Source organism: Cucurbita pepo, chromosome 1, assembly GCF_057944985.1.
Source record: "Cucurbita pepo subsp. pepo isolate OVF chromosome 1, ASM5794498v1, whole genome shotgun sequence".
In the NCBI taxonomy this organism is placed as follows: Eukaryota; Viridiplantae; Streptophyta; class Magnoliopsida; order Cucurbitales; family Cucurbitaceae; genus Cucurbita; species Cucurbita pepo.
The window spans coordinates 9,808,081-9,827,677 of NC_141798.1; the positions used below are offsets into that span (position 1 = coordinate 9,808,081).

The 19,597-nt window shown below is 37.4% G+C and overlaps 2 protein-coding genes across 4 annotated transcripts; both read right to left on the minus strand.

The window, feature by feature from the left end:
• Positions 1–420: 420 nt before the first annotated feature.
• Positions 421–14,928, minus strand: TES (ATP binding microtubule motor family protein). Of its 3 annotated transcripts, none has more exons than XM_023674425.2 (15): positions 14,769–14,928; positions 14,213–14,468; positions 13,955–14,044; positions 13,742–13,842; positions 13,527–13,640; positions 13,361–13,442; positions 13,155–13,222; positions 10,333–10,392; positions 10,132–10,256; positions 9,231–9,429; positions 7,589–7,723; positions 7,229–7,297; positions 6,239–7,153; positions 1,195–1,502; positions 421–1,102 (listed from the first exon to the last, which is right to left on the minus strand). In XM_023674425.2, exons 2-15 carry the CDS (start codon positions 14,439–14,441, stop codon positions 775–777), a joined length of 2,823 nt encoding a protein of 940 aa, XP_023530193.2. In that variant the 5' UTR covers positions 14,442–14,468; positions 14,769–14,928; the 3' UTR covers positions 421–774. The 3 variants fall into 3 exon arrangements, with proteins under 3 accessions (XP_023530193.2, XP_023530202.2, XP_086982491.1); XM_023674434.2 differs by having other exon boundaries at positions 14,614–14,901; XM_087126365.1 differs by having other exon boundaries at positions 14,545–14,901.
• Positions 14,929–16,237: 1,309 nt separating this feature from the next.
• On the minus strand, positions 16,238–19,187 carry LOC111793019 (putative pectinesterase/pectinesterase inhibitor 45). The gene is made up of 3 exons (XM_023674693.2): positions 17,974–19,187; positions 17,258–17,418; positions 16,238–17,176 (listed from the first exon to the last, which is right to left on the minus strand). The coding sequence occupies exons 1-3, from the start codon at positions 18,936–18,938 to the stop codon at positions 16,488–16,490; spliced, it is 1,815 nt and encodes a 604-aa protein (XP_023530461.2). The 5' UTR covers positions 18,939–19,187; the 3' UTR covers positions 16,238–16,487.
• Between the last annotated feature and the right edge of the window lie 410 nt (positions 19,188–19,597).

Genomic DNA, 19,597 nt, shown 5'->3' on the forward strand with positions numbered 1-19,597 from the left:
CCCCTACAGATAAGCCTTGACTTGCTACAATCATCTCCAAGTTTTTTGGATTTACAGAGGTATCTGTGGCAACTGAATTTATTGGCCTCCCTTCGGTCTTCCAGTTAGTTTTGAATGATCACATTTTTCAAATCTCTTAGCGCTCTTACAAGCCTTGTTGAAACCCAGCTCTCTCTTATTATTTATACCCTCTTTTGGTTTAATGTATTGATTAGAGGATGCAAATGGAGAGAACCCTCGACAACAGTAATACGATAATATGTTGGAAATAATTGTAATAATCTATACCTGCTGAGATTAAAGCACTTGAGAAAATTAGCATGTGAACAATAGCTGATCGTTCTAGTAAAAAATGAACGGTGTGTAAATGAAACTTGGAGATTCTAACATATTTCTCGAAGTAGAGAGGTTATTCAAGAAAATAATGGGACAAATTTTCATACGGAAACTAGCATCGAGTGTAATTTTTACATAATTCAAGAAAATTTGATGCAAGGTTTACATGAATTAGTTGAAGAATATTAGAGTTCTTTAATTATTCAGACTCTTACCTTGCATTAACTGATTACATCAGCAACAGCGAAAAAAGCTCATCAACAGCAAAAAAAGCTTATCAACAGCAAAAATGGCCATTTGCACAACTTGGGAGAAAATTTATACATAATCTAGGTTAGTTCATTTCTTACCACAGCTCCCACTAGAAGTTTCAGAGGGTTGAACATTTCATAGCAAAGAGCTCATCAAGGCAGTATCTTAGCATATACAAAGATCATATTATAGATTTAACAGATTTGAGATTAGATTCCAGCCCATCCAAGTCTTCCTATCGGAAGGACAAACAAAGTTAAGTTGAAACATCTCCTTGCTAACATGTTCCCCTGATTCACAGAACCCAACTAGCTTTGCAACAATTTTTGCACTGTCCTGTATGTGTTTCATGTTAAGGGGATCTGTCCATAACTTGTTGACTAGCTGCAGCCTTCTCTGTTTTCCAACTTGTGGAACTTCCCATTTCACATACAACATTTCTCTTTCCTCTGCTGTTAGCTTAGAGCTCACCCTCTTCGCAAGATACTCCCTTTCTTGCTTCAGAGCCTTGACACTGCGCAGCATTGCAACCGTCATTATTGTTGTTTGTATTCAAATGAAAGCTTAAGAAACATCTCATCTCATCTCAAGTTACAGAGCTTATACCTTGCATAAACAGAGCTTGCAGGTTCATCGCCTAAAAGTGCTGGACTCGCATTTCCAAGCTCCGCTAAGTGTTGCTCCAACCATGTTAATCTTCTCCATTCAACTTCCATATAAATTTGATCAGATGGGTCTCCTTTAAACAGCAAGTAAAACTGTGTCCGATGTACAAGGGAAACATGGCAAAGATGCCATAACATGATGATTTGCTTTCTCTGATCTTCAAATATAGTATGCCAAGAAACTGGAGTATGTTCAATTGTGTCCATTGCCGCTTCAGTTCCATTCTCATTTTTCTCCAGATCCAATACCTATACATATGTTCAATAAGCATGTAAATAAAATATATGTAAGAAGAAAATTGTCTCATTTCTGGTTCGTAATAAATAAATGATAAATACATATACACGTACATATAGGGAAGAAAGAATAAAATATCAGCTGGCCTATGTAAGGTTAAATTCAAATTGTCAACGCCATTCTGTAGACATTTGTAAACTGCCATTCTAACTCATTTTTGGGACACGATATATCTTTGGATGAAAAATTACCATGAATGGGGTTGTCAGAACAAACTTTACTACTTTGGGGATGAGGACCTTCTATTCAACCTTTATTATAACATACTTCAATTTGTTAAGTTGCTGTCAGAGGCTCATGGGACAGGAAAGAAGTGCTCTTTGCACATTCTAATAGTAACAAGGTTAAGCTTAGAAATTGGGGAAGTCAGTTTGGGGTTTTGTCTTTATCATTATTGGCGTATTCTCTCTACGATGTATGTTATAATAAAGGTATTCTGATCTGCAAGGTATTCTGATCTACAAGGTATTCTCTCTGCAAGCTGGTAAACTCTCTCCCCTCTTATTTTGCAAAAGAAAACACACAAAAACCATGAACCTATCTTTCCTAATATCCGTATATATATACTATCCATATTCCACTAATGGTTCCCTCCTTACACAGCTTTCCCCTAGGTAACTAACTTGCAGAGGAGGAATTCCCCTTCTTGACCCTTCTGGAATATTGGATGGTAATTGGGGGTCTAATCTAACATCACCCCGGGGTCAAAGTAACTTTGTCACCCCAAGGAGATACACCTCAAGAACTGGCTGCACCCAAGTAGTTTCATGAGCACATAAGTCTTCTAAGCTCGCAAGTAATTCAGTCGTTCCAATGTGCGCATTCTTTCGATGATCCGAAATATCATCTGGTTACAGTAGCCATTCATAGTCATCATTAAGTACGAGAGGTCCTTACTGCATGGATTGAGCATCACCCAAAGCTTTTTTAAGCTGAGATATATAGAAATGGATTAATGGAGGATGTACCTGGTAGTTGGAGCCAATAGGCAACAACTGGCGTCAGAAGTCATGTAGCCGCTCCCAAGTAGCTTCATGGGCATGCAAGTCTTTCCAGCTCACAAGTAATTGAGTCGTTCTAGTGTGCATGCAAGTCTTTCGATAGCCAAAAATATCATTTGGATCCATTAGCCTTCATAGTCATCATTAAGTATGGAAGGACCCTACTGCACAAATTGTGAATCGCCCAAAGCTTTTTTAAGCTAAGATACACAGAAAACTGGAATGGAGGTTGTACCTAGTAGTTGGAGATTCTGGTTTTGTGATAAATACTGCTCCCAAACCAACTCCCAAGGCGTCCGTCTCCACTATGAATGGCTGATCAAAATTTGGAATCTAATAATGGAATTCTTTAGTCTCTCGAAGGCCTCTGTTGCTTCTTCAGTCCACACAATTGGTTTGCTTTCAACAATTAGGATAGGGGAGCTAATGTGCATTCTAAATTTTCCACAAACCACCTATAGTACCCTATGAATCCCAGAAAGCCTCTCAACTCACGTCTGTTCTGTGGTATCGGCCATTTGATTAAGGCACAAATCCTTTTTGGGTCTGCTTGAACTCCCTCAGCTGAAACCCAATGGCCCAAGTATTCAATATTCTCGTTGGCAAACTGATACTTGGTCCCATTGGAATACAACTCAACAAGGATGATGTCATGGACAAAAGGGCAGAATATGCAATTGCTAAGAGATTGAAATGTGAATGGGCCAGTGTGGGATCGAAGGTCATAGCCAAAAATTCATAAGGGCCTTCTTCATGGGTTCTGAATGCAATTTTGGTTATGTCGTTCTCATGTATTCGAATTTGATGGTAGCCTGATTTCAGATCTGATGTTGGAGTAGATTGGAGATCCTTGCAACTCATCAATAACCAGAATTGAGAACTTATCTGGTACTATAACCATCCACCAACCTTCTTTTTGACAAGCAACACAGGGCTAGAATGTAGGATTATACTCGACCAAATAATTCTCACTATCAACATTTTATTCATTAAGTGTTCAAATTTATCCTTCTGTAATGAGGATGACGGTAAGGATGTATTCATAAGAGCAGTTCCTTCCAATAACTGGAGATCGTGTTGTGTGGTGAATCACTAGGCAATTGAAAAACATCAGTAAAGTCCCTGATCACTTAATTGTTAGTAAAAATTTTCATAGGCTACCATTATCTACAACTCATGGGATTAGGAAGTGATGATATTGGGGAGCGATGACAAGTGCCCTGAATTCCACTAAGAATCTATGGTCATTACGGCCCCGTGTTTTTTAAGGTCACGTAGGCCTTGGTCAATCTTGGATTACCTTTTAGCATCACTTTACGTGGCCCCCAAATAAATAACCTTCATCGTTAGAGATGACCTCAGTACACCCAATGTGTGAGAAGCCACTACATCCCTAGACTGACATCTACACCCCCTAATTCTAAGGTTAGAAAGTTTTCACAAATTGTGCTACCAACCCATTGCCTTTTACTGCGACACCAGTTCCTATCATCACTTCGTAGTTGGTTATTTGTTAAGGAATGTTTGTGGTGGGTTATTTGTTAAGGAATGTTTGTGGTGGGCTAATTCTAAGGTCATAGGAGGCCTAACTACTCTCTTTAATGGATGTGTGGTGGGCTTAGGGTTGGCCAATTGAGCCCTGGTATTAGGGAGTGCGATATGTTTTCCGGCCTCCAATCTGTTCATGATTTCCACAAGTTGTCTCAATCATATGAATCCCAAGGGGTTGCCAACACATAACCTCATCCCTAACTACCGGATCCAATCCATTCAAAAAAGCATTTTCCAATGATTTGTCTATCAAGTGAAAACGTGGTGCCTTCAAATGTGTTTCAGTACTCCAATATTATTTCCTATTTTATGGTTAGGAACCTTCCTCGCACACTTCCTTTCTTTGATGTGTCAACAAACATATTTCCAAATCATTCTAGTTCTACAAGGGTTCTCATCCCTCCAATTCTCAATACTAGTATAATGTGACACCTCCAAAAATCACAACTGTATCTGGTAATTTCTCAGAATAAGTGAGCTTATGCATTTGGAAATATCTGTCATCCTTGAAAAGCTACGAACCTTAGTCATCTCCTCCAAACCTATGCATTTCGACTCTCTTAAGTGTACTATGATCCTCTGTTCCTTCTTATGTTTTCTGCATTTCATCAGGAGTTTGTCCCAATGTCTCACACTAGAGTTTTTCCATTCCTTTTCTCCCCAATGTCTCAGTAGAGTTTTTCCTTTCATTTTGCTTATGACCAGAGCCTTCAATAATAGTTGAAAATGAAGTTCTTATCCTCGTTGTACTCAACAATGATATCTCAATGACCACATTCGCGAACATCTTTTTTGGTTTCATCCACATTTTGCTTGGCTTCATCTGCTTGAACATTGAGGCATTCCACCATTTTTTTTTTCAACGATGAAAAATTGTTTTCCATCACTGGAAATTTCTCAACATTCTTCTCGATACTTTTAATTTCTTGATTGGTCATATCCAAACATTCTTTGCGTCTCTTCTAAGTCATTTTTACAAATTTACTAGGACGAACTTATCCAATACCAATATGCAAGTTATCTCCGGATGATGTTGATATTAAGAAGAAAGAAATGCCTAAGGCTTTACAAAACTCCCAACCAATTGGAGCCCGAGAGGGCTGGTAAACTCTCTCTCTCTCCCCTCCGATTTTGCTGAAGCAAACAGACAACTCGAAACATATCTACTTTCCTCTTAATATCAGCATCTCCGGATGATGTTGACATTAAGAGGAAAGAAATGCCTAAGGCAATACAAAACCCCCGACCAATTGGAGGGGAGAGAGGGCTGCTAAACTCTTTCTCTCTCTCCCCTCCTATTTTGCTAAAGCAAACACACAAAACGCATAAACATATCTACTTGCCTAGCCACCTTATATATATACTACCCACATTCCAATAGTGTTCCCCTCCTTACACAGCCCTCCCTTGCGTAACTAACTTGCAGAGGATGAATTCCCTTTCTTGTCCCTTCTAGAATATTGGCTTATAATTGGGTTCCTATAATCCTAAGATTCCCTACTTTTGGAGCCTGGTGAGTGTAGCTGGTTAAATTTTACATGTTCACTAAAGACTGTTTTACAAAGCCCACTAAACTTCTAGAGGAGCCATTTGAGGAAAGCCTACTTCTCTATGGGAAGCAAACGCATCCCAATTTAGTATGCTTTGTGCAGTTATTCTACTTCACTTCTGTATCTCTTTCAAAAAAATCCTAGGATCCGTAAAGAGAGAGGATTGTTTTGGTGAGAAAGGGAGGTCACAAAAGGAGGGTTGATGGCTACATTTGGTTAGTCAAAATTCTATGTCAAAGTTGTGTTGGAAGTGTAGCCTATATTTTCCTATTTATCACACTATCTTTTTCCTCGTGTTTGAATTATCCCTGCTATAATTTATATTAGCTGTATAGCATAGACTTATGTCTATCCCCTTGATTACTGATTGCTTATATTTTCCTATATTTTTCACTGTGCCTTTTCGGGGTGTGCTTAACACCCTGCTGCAATTTATACTAGCTATAACATGGACTTAGCTGTAGCTGCCTATAACTGGCAACTGGCTGATTTCTTTACACGCTTAACTGATACTGTATTCTCAAGTTATCGCGATGTACATGACTAATATAATGAGACAAAAAAGAATCTGAGCAATTTATATACCTGGCAAACCAGCAGTTGCTTCTGATACTGTAGTTTTGCCACCCGTTCTTTTAACTCAGTAACATAAGCTCTTATACTCCGTATATTCTCCTCAGCAGCAGTCTTGAACATTCTCTGCATTTTTTTCACATTAACTGAGTTAGATTGCTGTGATAGGGGAGTACTATCCCTTGATACATTTCTGCAGTTTTCATCACAGTTTGGTGTAATTTTGCGCGTCCTTGAACGTTCATCAAGAGCCGAAGTCACTTTACAAGGAACCCTGTTCTCTGTTTCATACTTCGTTACACTACGGGAAGAAGACATAGGAGAGCATGGGGATCGAATAATTTGATGCATGTTTGTACCGTTATTCAATGCAAAAGGAAGTACTTTTTTCCTTTTATGCTGGTTCTTCAACTCCGGTGTATCCTCGTCGTTTGGACTTGGATAAGACGAGACCAAATTGTCAATAGATTTCTGAACATTCTCAAGCTTCTTTTCAAGAGATTCAATTGCAGTTCCTTCAGATTTAAAACGAAGTATCTCTTCCATCAGGTTTGTCTTATCTCCAGCAATGGTTTCTTGAGGAATGGAGATTAAAACATGCATGTCCTTGATTTCGGATAGCATCTTAGCAATAGTTTCAGAGGCTTCTTGACTTCCCAGTTTATGGGAAGCAACCTCCCTATGCAACACGTCAAGGGCTCGATTTGCTTCCTCACCAAGCTGCCTCTGACAGTGTTCTAGCTTTCTGATTTCATGCACAATAATGCATGGATCTATTGACGGTATTGATCGCCTCAAAGCTCCTTTCCTTCCTACTACTACACTTCTTAGCTTGGATCCTGGAGGAATTTTAGTGGGAGTTCGATCATCATCTCCTCGAAACGATAGGCACCTAACTACATGAGAAGGCCTACATTCATCTATTCCCTGCAAAAGTCAACAAGTCAATGATTAAAAATATCAATAATAACGGTGAATATTATAAACCTCAAAATAATGTACCTTCGGTTCCCCATATACTTTTTTTTCTTGTTCAAGTTGACACCTTAGCTCCTTTATTTCTTTCTCCATCTACGAAAGAGATTTTCTTATTACAATAATTATACAGAGACACGAAAAATTCAGGTCTTTAGACCCAACGAAAGAACAGACAAGTTTAGGATTATTTTACTAGAATGGAAACGCTCAAAAGCTGGGCTCTCAATGAGCAAGAAATAAAAACTCAATCTAATAATAGTTCTGCGGCTGTATAATTACAGCTATCCAATCACAATGGCAGTCTGTCAGGGAACGGCCATTGGACACGCATGGAAACTAAAACATTTAATAAGTTGTATGTGAAAAGTTTTTTCAATGTGATACCTGCTGAATCTTTTTATCCTTTTCCAGTAGTAAAGACTGTAAACACGTAGAAGACACCTCTGGACTTTTGAGTTCAGCCTCAAGTCTGGCGACTTCACTTTGCAAATGTTTCAATAATCTGTTGTCTGAGACAACCTAGAAAGAGGATGATTGAAACAAGTAGTAAATCGATCAAGCCAAATTCATCTTTAAATTCTTTATTGCATGAATGCCTTTGACAACCTAACCATTCCGGGGTTTTTTCAAGTTCCAATATCAATACAATATCTTTTATGCAAAGAAACCAAAGATCTAATATCAGAGAGAGATAGTTATATTCCGTGCAAAGAAGGATATGCAGGGGTTGAAAATGTTGGTAGTGACAACATTATTAGACTCCAAGTTACCGACATTTTATAAATATTTCAGAAGAGATTGAGAAAATGGTTGAAATAGCAATGATATTTGAAACCTGAACTATGTTTTATCCACTGATACTAAGATAATGGATACCTTCAACAACACTGTTTAAAATTAGGAGGACAAGGAAGCGTGAACAAACACAATTGGGAACAGAGTTTTTATTTTATATAAAAATAGGTTGAATTAGACAGTGTCTGTCTTACACTAGTGTTTGTACATCCGAGGTTTCTAGAGATCTTGTAGCATGTACTCTTAATTCTGCACACTCGAAGTTTCCATATTCAAGACTAACACATACTTCCAAAGACGGTTCAAATTTCACTTCATCAACTGTAGACAAAAGTTTGTGACCCTGCTTTTGTTCTCTTATTCTTTTAATGGGTGGCTTCATTGACTGGGAGTTCTTTTTGTTTATATATTTGGTTGTTCAGGTGGAAATATGGTTTCTTGGTGCTGCTGTCTCTGGATTCTATAGGCCTGGTTTGCTAACAATTTTGATTTTTAGTGTTCTATGTTTAAAATTTACGCTTACTTTCCACCAATTTCTCAATTATGATTTTTACTTTTCTTAAAAAAATACGTGAATTCCTAGTCAAATTCTAAAATTAAGAACTACTTTTTGTTTAATTTTTAAACTTGACTTAGTTTTTGCAAACATTAGTAGAACTAGATAACCACATATATAAACTTATGGGTAGAAGTAGTGTTTATAAACTTAATTGTCAGAAACTAGAAACTAAAAACCAAATCGTTATTCAAGCCTAAGCTTTCTGGCTTTTTGTTTTTTGGTTTTTTTTTAATGGTTGTAGTAATGCTCCATGTTGAGTTTCTTCTTCTTTTCTTTTTCCCTTCCCCTTTTTATCTCACTCTCCAGAGAGTTTTCTTTTTCTTTTTTTTTTTCCTTCCAGAACATTTCCGTCTCATATTATCAATGAAAAGTTGAAAAGCTATCTTTTATTTAAGGGGGAAAAGGTAATTTCAATACAGTAACTACAATAATCAAAGGTAGCTCTTGATTCTTCACAAAAACTCATTGATTGCGGGGACATGGGATCCTATATGCAAGGGCATTCGTCTTAACTTGAGTCTAAATATTGCTACGAGACTTTTAGAGAGACCTCAAAATTTTCCAAATAAGCTACTAATGAGACTAACAAAATAAAACTAACAATAACATTGTAATAAAAAATTACGACAAAATCTTACGGTATTTGAAGTACAATTTAATATTTTTACATACCATGTTTACTTGGGCATTATTGGTAACTTCCTTTGCACTAGTTGCAAACGAAAGTGTATTCCTTGTTTGCTCCACATGACTTAAAGCTGGGCTCATGGTACAAATAATTGCTGTACGAGCATTTCCCCCAAGTGAGGACTGCAATATTCGTGTAAGTTTTGAATCCCTATATGGTATGTGGCCACCTCTTCTCCCACCACTGCAAAAAGAGAAGAGAAGATTGAACTACATAATTACTTTTCCTAACAACAAAAGAAGTAAAGGAATACACTGTCTTTTACTGCAATATACTTTCCTGTCGTCCACTCCCTCCCCAAAGTGAACAATATTCATGCACCTTCTTTAATCCCCATATGGTATTGTAGCCATCTTTTGCCCAGCATTACAAAGAGAGAAGAAAAAACCATATAATTTCCTTACCCTATAATTAAAAGGAGGCTTTCCAACTTTTTGAAGATAGAAATCTGAGAAAACTGTTTGATTTTTTTTTTTTTTTTTTTTTTTTTTTTTTTACTGCAGTATACTTTCTTATTTTCCACCCTCCATAAAAGAACCCATATTCTCAGAGGGGGAAAAAGAAAAGTAAATTAAAACATCTTGTACTACTGTATGCAACTGAGACAACCTTATCGATGCCAACCTTATCGACAACCGGTCTTCTTTTTCAAGGAAACAAAATTAATCAATATTATGAAGAAGTAAAAGCAATGTTACAAACAACTCCTAGGAGAAAATCAGAGCAACCCTAAAATTCCAGTTGAACAAGTTAACCCTATAACTAGCAAGAGCAAATACTTCAAGTTGGATGTGGAATCACGATGTAATAAATTGTCAAAACTTTACCTTTAACTCTTCAGTTTATTAAAGGAATGAAATTAAATTAGATTGAATTGGCTTTTACCTTAGCTTTCTAATGACAGTTGTAAGTGTCAATAAACTACGGTTGATGTGGCTACCTTCCTTCAATCTTGTACCATCTGCACTAGTTTGAGAAACACGTTCACTTCCAGCAAGGTCCACAAGGTTCTGAAAATTATAGTTCCAGCTACCATAAATAGTCTTCTATGTGATAAGAAAGAGAGGAAAGTAATGGCCAACATACCAAACTTGCTATGAAAGATTTCACACAATTTGTAGCTTCCCGGAGGCTACTTTCAATGGTCTGAAAAGAGAGGAAAAGAAAGTGGGGGTTATTACCAAGAGAAGAGACCATATGAATCTAAACAAAATATATAAGATATTCTATATAAGAATCTATATAGTGTGTGTATATATATAGTACGATACAAGACAATAATGAGTGAATAAATCTAGAAAGTCCATGTTCAACAAATGTTTAATACCTCAAAACTTACGTACTTGTCAAATCTTTTATATACATATGGTATGATATACGACCAATCATGAGTGAAGAAATCTAGAAAGACACACTATAGTTTGAGAAATATGTCCATAGACAACAAATGTTTAATATCTCAAAACTCACATTAGTCAAATGGAGAGATAAGGTGTAACAGCTCAAGCCCACCACTAGCAGATAAAAATTAAACAATCAATCAATCTCACTTACTCCCCTCCAATCTCAGAGAGAATGAGTTTAGGACTTGTAAGAACAAGGAGGCATGTACTCCCACCATATCAATAAATTTCTTATATTGAGATGTAGAGCAGGAAACTTAAAGTTTTTACAGGTAATAACGCCTCATCGGAAAAGATCAAGAACAAGATTTCTTAAGTGGTCAAAGGGCAGAACTTGAGCAGGAAAAGGAGAGAATTCTTGCAACTTAATCAATCTCTTTGAGAAGCCTGAGTATTATCGAAATTCAGACTTGTGGGACTGGGGCACAAAACAATCACTTAAAACTGCTGGTAATAACATGAGCAATACGTAATGTGGGAAGAATAATAATGAGAGAGATCAAATATGGTGTGAGCATTTTTGGGATTTTAAAGGAGGGAATTCTCCAAGAATCAAGTCTTTATTAGAAACAAACTAGGGTAAAGAACTAGGAATTAAAATAGAAAATTAAAAGAAAAAAGAAAACTAAAATCCAAATTGGAAACTAAAAGGAATTATTCAAGGATTTAACCAAGATTAATATAAATTTATGCCAAAAAAAGGAAAACTAAAATCTTACCACATCATCAAGTTTTTCTAGGAGAAACAAAAAAGAAAAAGTCATTTCTTTCGATGGTTGGAAAATTTTCCCACTAAAAATGTTAGCTTCTTAGCCATGTCTGGAGCATCAAAACAATCCTCAAAGTCAAACCAATGAAAATTTTCTGTTCTTTTACGGACCCATTAGAAAATTTGTTACATGCAAAATAATTTAGGAAGAAATTTGTAGAAGAATATCATGATAATAACGCTTCATCTTAGATATCCCCCTTCCAAAAAAAAAATCTCACGTTAATTCCAATCTTGAAGATGTTTAAATTGAAAAGAATGGAGGGTAGGTTAATTCCTTTAGATATGGGCCAGCTCAAGTTTTGCAACAAAAAAGATAGGCTTGCAATTGAACTGGGCCTCGCAATTTCTAGAGCTCCCATGCAATTACTAATTCCCATGAGGATATCCAACACTATACTGACTTGACCTGATCGTTGATCCTAGCTCATAGTGTTACCTAACCTACCTTACTATCAAACAAATCCAAAAGAATACAAAATCCTAACTAACAAGTATATGAATTGCTTGATGGAGAACATATACGATCAACATGAACCCATGTTTCGTAGCCACTTTACTAACTGCAAACAGAGTGGAACTTGGGGAATATGTAACAATAGTAAGGCAAACAATGAATAAGATCGCTACAAAATACAGATTCAATTCCAAGGTTCTCTTGTTAGAGATCTTTTGAGTTAGGCTTCTAATTTACCAAGCTGAACTTAAGGAATGGGTATCGCCAAGGATAAAGTTAGGTGACAAATGCATGATTAAACACGTAACTCAAGTTGACTCTACTTTTCTATTCTTTTCCTCTCTCTCTCTCTCTCTCTCTCTCTCTCGTTTGGGGAAAGTAATGCACTTTCATTCTGTTTGGAACACTGATCGACTCTATGAATAGATAAGTCCAGCCTCTTAGGAACTTTTTATTAGTGGAAACCAGCGTTAATTAATACAAATAAAAGAACAGAGCTTAAAGAACAGAGGCCCATATAAAAAGAAAGGCTCAAATTAACAGGGGAGAACAAAAAACTTTAAGAAACGGGTATAAGAAAAGATAGTAGTACAAAATAAATTTGAACCAAGAGCTAAGAGAAGAAATAAAATGTGTCAAAATCTAAAAATCTTCTCACCAATACTGAACCATCTATCCTTGTTCCTATTTCTTTCCAACCATGTAAACTATGTTATGGGAAAGAAATTGACCTACTAGAGAACACAATCTCTTGAAAAGAAGGTCCTCATAACTTCTCCCCTCATCTCGTGAACTCACTCCCCTTCCATACTATGAGAGTGAAAGGGCACAACCACAAACAAAACCTTCGACTATCTATTGTGTCTTTTAAAATAGATAGTGATCACATCTCTCCTTTACAGCTTACTGTTACGGGAGGGAAGAGTATTCCAAATTGTAAGCCACCAATACTACTACATGCTTCTAGTTAACTTTGGGCCTTAAAATTAACAAGAACTGCTTATTAGCAGGGACCGATTGGGATGAAGTTAAACTCAAAAGATGAGCTTGTTTAGTAGGTATCCCTTCCTTTGTCATATCTAAGCTTACCCTAAAGGTCAAAATCCTAGTGCCTTTCCTTTTGGATAAGGTGGGCTAATTATATGGGGGTGAGGTTGTTTCACCACCGTCGCTTTTTTTGTGGTTAAAAACCCCTATTAAGGAGAAATACGATTCCACATTCAATAGGTAAATCACATTATTTATTTTATTCGCATCATTAACATATTTTGGAGCTTACCAGCCTGATAATCTGATGTGATCGTGAGCTTTTATCATTGAGAGCAGTTTCGCCAACTTGCCTTTGGGCTGTAGAGACAACATTGTTAAAACAAAATCATTAAAAGTATTTTAACTGAATACAAAACCATGAAATCGCTATCAAAAGTGATCAAAATGAAGATAACATACAACATGAAGAAAAATAATAATAACAAAGATGATTACCTTCACATATTCCAATTAATTGCCTAAGGTGTTCGTTGTCCTTGACAATTTCTTCTACCAATTTTTCCACAGTGGTTCCTTTCTGTATTTAAAAAAGGAAATGTTTTATCTGTACTAAATATGGCTGGGTAAAGGTCAACTCATAAGGAGGACTCGTTAACAATACCTCAGGGTCATCCAAGAGACGAAGAGATCCAGTTTTGCTATTCAAAAGGTCAACAACAGTCTCGTTATATATTTCCAGAGCTGAAAATTTTAGAAGAAAATTTCTCTCTGGTGTCTACAATATGAAATAGAAAAGATTAAATGAAATATAACATGATCCAGTGAACAATACGGGATAAAGTAGAAAAAACATATATAAAGCTTTAGATAGCTCACATTCTTGATGTGTACAAATATGTCATTGACAGCGTTCTCAGTAATGCCTCTCATGGTAAATGTCTTACCACTGCTGGTCTGTCCATATGCAAAAATTGTGGCTGCAGGAAAATAAGAATTTAGTAACAGTGGGTAACATTCAGAACAAAAGCTCATTCACAAAAAGGTTGTATATTGCAAATGAGCCGCAGCATGGTGCAAATTCGTTGTTACCATTCATTCCTGTAAGAGCAGATAAAGCAACATCTCTCGCACCCTCTTCATACACCCGTTGAGTAGAGCATGTAGGATCAAAAACTTTATCTGTCGCGTATAAGAAGGGAAAAAAAGCTATCAAAATCTCCAGAAAATATTTTGCATACAAGGAAATTGAGCTTTCAAATCTCCTTTGATTTCATTACTTTATCAAATATAACAAAGGAAGAACATGAACAGCAGAAAAAAGTTCAACAGTTAATCTCACGAACATACCAAAGCAGTATGGATTTACAGGCCTCTCATGATTGGGATTCTTGAACACAATGGTATGTTCATCCAAGCAATCCCATGCAATGAGATCGTACATGGCTTGCTCTCTCCGGTTGAGAGGCCTTACACGTACAGTGACTAGTATCTTCTCCTCACGAGTTCTCGGACCCCCTGGAGTCGTAGAAGGGGTCCTCTGAATTTTGGACAACGGCGTGGCTGGCGTTCTAACCATCTCCTTCGTTGCTCGTGAGCCCTATGGCTAACAACACAACAATTAAGCAATAATTACTCAAGTTTTTCAATTAGCAGACAAATTATCCCCCAAGAATACCAACATTTAACACTCAGTACACGGAATTGATTAAAATCGAGTGAAGTTAGGCATCAAAAGTAAAATTACGAACGCGGAATCTTGAAAATTCTTGAAGTCTCATCAAAATTGGCGAGAAAAAGCAAGAATCAAAGAGGGAAAAATGAACATAAGTCGCGAATCATATAGTAAGCTCATGAATCATTCTGGTTATAGAAAAAGAAGCAAAGTAAGAGAAGGAGCGGTTACAGAGGAGATAATGGGAGAAGAAAGAACTGAAACGAAGGAGAAGGCGAGGCGGAAGATGGAGTGAGAGCATTTAGTGCAAAACGGGAGAGGAGAGAATCTGTGAGTGGGCGCTTCGAGATGAATATAGAGAGAGAGAAAAAAGAGTAACGGCTACTTTAAATTTGATATTTGAGGTGAGAGAAAGGTTTTAAAATAGGAATGTGAGTGGCATTGCCATTCGTCCACTCACTCACACACTCACCGATGGAGCGGGCACGCTTCATTATACGCATAATGCTATTAAATCTTATTTTATTTTCTGTTAATTCTTTCTTTTTTTTTTTATTATTATTATTAACTTACTTTTCATTCTTTCTAAATATTTTGTTTTGTTTGGTGAAATTTTTATCTTAAACTCGTGTCCAATTTTTAATAATAATTTTGATCAAATCATTTGTAATAATTACAAAGATGGTTGTATCAATAGTGTTATCAAAATAAAACATCTAACAATATTCGTATACTATAACCCCTTCAGATCATTACTTGAACATCATTTTCTAATGTCATGCGTATATGGTTCAAGATTACACTGACAATCTAATATTTTTCATAAATAATAGTTCATATAAGACATGTGAGTGGGGTATCTAATACAATAGGTTTGTGTAAGACTGGACCACAAAATATTTAATTTCTTTCTATAAATTTGTTAAGGGAGAAAATTAATATTTCATAAAATTATCACATATGACTCAATCTTAATTATAGGCGAGTTATGAACTCCTGTCAATAGAGTTTGTTCTTTTATTTGCAATAGATAATAATGACTTTTAAGATCGAAATATGTTTGTTATTTATAATGACTATCTCAATGAGCACGATCTTTCTTACCAGCATAAGAGTGCAACTTGAAGTATATGGTAAAGACTTATAGTTAATGAATTAAATTGATTAATTAAATATTTTAATTAATTAATTAATTTTACTAATAGAAGATTGTAGATATAGATTCTTAAGATCCCATAGCTATCTCTGAGTAATACTAAAAAAATCAATTTAATTGAAAGAAAAAAAAAAAAAAGTTGGTGGGTTCAAATTAATACCTGATATATAATAAATATAAAGTAGAATATATTCAAATTAAAGAATTTTAATTAATATTTAATATAAATTAATATTTAATATTACAACTTTGTTTGACACTTCAAGATTCTATCGGATATGACCTTGATTTAAGTACAAAATGTTTGAATAAAATAATTTAAGCATTATGCTTTTCCATTCTTTTTGTTGTTGTGAGTGGAGTACATCTGAAAATTATTTATAATAAAAAAATCACGGAAGATAATAGCTACTAACAATTATAATAAAATTGGAGGAGATATAAGGGTTGATAATAAGAGATACAGTCTTATTAAAAAAAAAAATTGTAACAACCTGTCGACATGCATATTATTCCTAATCAAAAACAATTACAAAAGAAAATATACAAGAAAAAACTTAGTTTTCAAATTACCAAGAAATCTCTAGTTTTGTTTGAGTATATGGGTGTGGTATAGGTATTATGAGTACACAAGTAAATGTATAAATAGAAATAAATAGAAAAAAGAATTTAAAAAAAAAAAAAATTAAGAGGAATGCATGCAATATGACAGGTAGAAAAAATTTTGAAGTTCAAAAAAAAAAAAAAAAAAAAAAAAAAAAAAAAAAAAAAAGGATTTTGTTTGTGTGTTCATATCAAAATAGGCCGACATGAACTGGAGCCGACGTGCTCTGGATCCAATCCACCTCTAGAAAACTTCCTATCGTAAACTTCGCAGCCTCCTCCTTATCAATCACCTTATGCCCAGGCCACTTCACCCTGCCCTCGGTCTTAGCCCCAGGCCCATCGTTGTTAAACTCCGCATAGTACAACGTCTTCAGCGCAAAATCCCCTTCCCAAGCCAACCACCCATCCGGGTGAATTATGTCCTCAATTGTGGACTCCATTACAATCGTTCTTGAGTACTCCTTCCACGGCCTCCCCAAGTAGCTTTTGAACTGCGACTTCACTGCCTCCAGTGTCTTGTCCGGTAAAATCTTGCACCTTTGCAGCACTATGGCTGTGGTTTCGTGCCTGTCGCTTCTGCCCTGTGCTGTCACTATGTTCTGTTGCTTGTCTAACGGCTTTTTCACCATCATGTTGCAGTTTTGGAAAATGGCGGCTGCGTCTCCGAAGATGAAGTCGATGGTGCCTGTTATTAGACAGCTTCTGTAGAATTGGCGGTGGGCTTGTGCGTAGAGCGTGTCTTGGTACCCGTCGAAGCGGCAGTTTAGGAATATGGCTCGGTCTGCTTGGACTCTTGCTGCTACGGCTTGGTGCTTCTCTGGACCTGCTGTGTTTCTGAACCCTATGGCTTGTGCGAAGAAGCCGTCTCCAAGTGCCACTGCATGGAGATGGATTACAATAGTAAAGGAGGGCAGAGAAGGATTTGTTTAGCGTTTTGAGTATTGGATTTGTAGCTTACCGAAAGATGCGGTTTGGAAAGTTCTAACTCCATCTGCGAAGTTCTTGTTTCCACTTATCATGCTCTTTTGTGACCCATCTCCGTACATTGTCACATTTACCATCTTTTTGGTGATCACCACTGCCTCCTCGTAGATTCCTTCCTTTAGATAGATTACGTACCTGAAAAAGATTTGCTTTTTGTTATGCATTATGTGCTAATAAATGGCTAATGGTATCATCTTGTGATTCATAATATAGTATTAGAGCCATGCCCTTAACTGAAGTATAAAGGGCAAACAAAGGGGTAGGCTGTTCGAGGGCTCCTTAGGTTATTCAAGGACTCCAAAGACAAATGGTGTACTTTGGTAGAGGACTTTAGCAAAAGAGTTGAGGCTCGATTAAAGGGGTTGTTCGAGGGATCCATAGGGCTCGATTAAAGGGGTTGTTCGAGGGATCCATAGGGCTCGATTAAAGGGGTTGTTCGAGGGATCCATAGGGCTCGATTAAAGGGGTTGTTCGAGGGATCCATAGGTCTCAAGGGCTGTTCAAACTTGGTGGTCATACAGGGATGGTTGTTCGAGGGCTTCATAGGCCTAAGGGAGGCTCTATAATTAAAGGATTGTCGAGGATTTAGCTGGTTTAGAAAATGATCATCGGTTTTTATTATCATATCATACCATTGCGTAGTGTTAACCCGATAAGAGATTTGGATTTAGTAATTGATGGATGACATACCGTCCATCATACTTGGCAGGCATGGCAGCCAAGGCTTCATTAATAGTTTTAAAATTGCCAGACCCATCTTGGGCAACCACAACGTTAGGCGTAGGCTTATCCCCAGCCGTAGCGCTCTTCAACATCCTCCGCTCATTGCTATCCATCCAGCTTGGAAGTTCATCCTGGTCCATTAAACGACGTCGCGTTGCAGCACCCTCCCCAGGCCCCTCAGACTCAAACTTAGAGAAGAACGTAGCCACCTGCGATATCATGGCCAAGGAATTACTCGTCAATTCCTTCCCACTCTTCCCAATCTTCTCCATTTCGTGCTTCATCTTAGACCCATCAGGGAACCCATCAACACAAGTCTCATGATACGACATAACCGCACTCAGCCAGTTATTCAAATCCGGCGTCGCTTTCTCCGTCAGCTTCCCCTGATTCTTCTTACTCACCGCCGTCATAGACATCTCTAATTCCTCCACCGCGTCTTCCATCAAAACCTTACAGTCCTCGAACGCACCCTTCTCCTCCGGCGTCGCGAATTTCAAGTTAGTGGCCTTTTTCAAAGCGGATTTGACCTCAGCCGCCGCGGCGGTGATAGCCAGCTTAATCAGCTCTTTGGGGTCAGAGGATTTGGAGTTCGCCTTCAACCCGTCCTTCAAAATGCTCTCGCATTTCTCTTTATAGTCTGTGGAATTGCATATCATCACAATCATTTTCTCAGCACTGGACGCATCCTTGGAGTCGGTGTCGGCGTTGGTGTCGGCGTTGGACTTGGGATGTTTCTTGGATTTTGCATCTTTGTTGGAGGTTTTGGAGGAGGAGGAGGGAGCAGGGGAGACCTGGATGAAGACGGCGGCGCCTATGAGGAGGATGATCACGGTGGCTAACACCACGGTTATAATGACTCTCTGTCGGAATTTACGTGCCCTCTCAAGTCGTCGGCGTTCAGAGATTTGGTCGAAATCTTGGAACACCATGGTGGTGGTGGATGAATTTGGTTAATGGCTAATGGCTAAGGCAGAGACAACTCTGCCTTAGGAGAATCCAAGCCAGAGGCCACAACACAAAATTAGTGAGAAATAATGGGAAATATGTGTGAACTTATTTACTCTTCTTTGATCTCTCCTTTGATTTTTCCCTTTGATTTTGGGTTGGTTTAATTGCTTTCTTCCCTATCGAACTTGGGTTAATCTGTGTGCCCTCTGGGAGGTGTGGGGTTTGGGAGTCTTATTATCATGGTAGCAATGGGGGAGTTTTGAGGTGTGTGGTACGCTATGCATTTCTTTTAAAAAAGGAAAAAGTTAGTTAAAAAAAATGTGGTACTGTTGTGAGGACACAGTTCCAACCGCAATACTCGCGCCGATATCACCTCCTCATCTTTCCTCTTCTTTCTCTCTCTCTTCATTTATACAATGTTTTTCTCTATTTCCTATGTTTATGGAACCATCCACTTGTCCCTTAATCCAATCCCTATCCCTATCATTTGGGTTGGACCCGGAAGAAGGACGTGTCAAAAACACCCTCAAACTGTACATACACGTCATATGTACCTTTACGTATGCATTTTGGTGGGTATTTAAAAATATTTGACAACTGTATACTCGTCATCCTTTACTTATGGTGACCTGGCAACTGA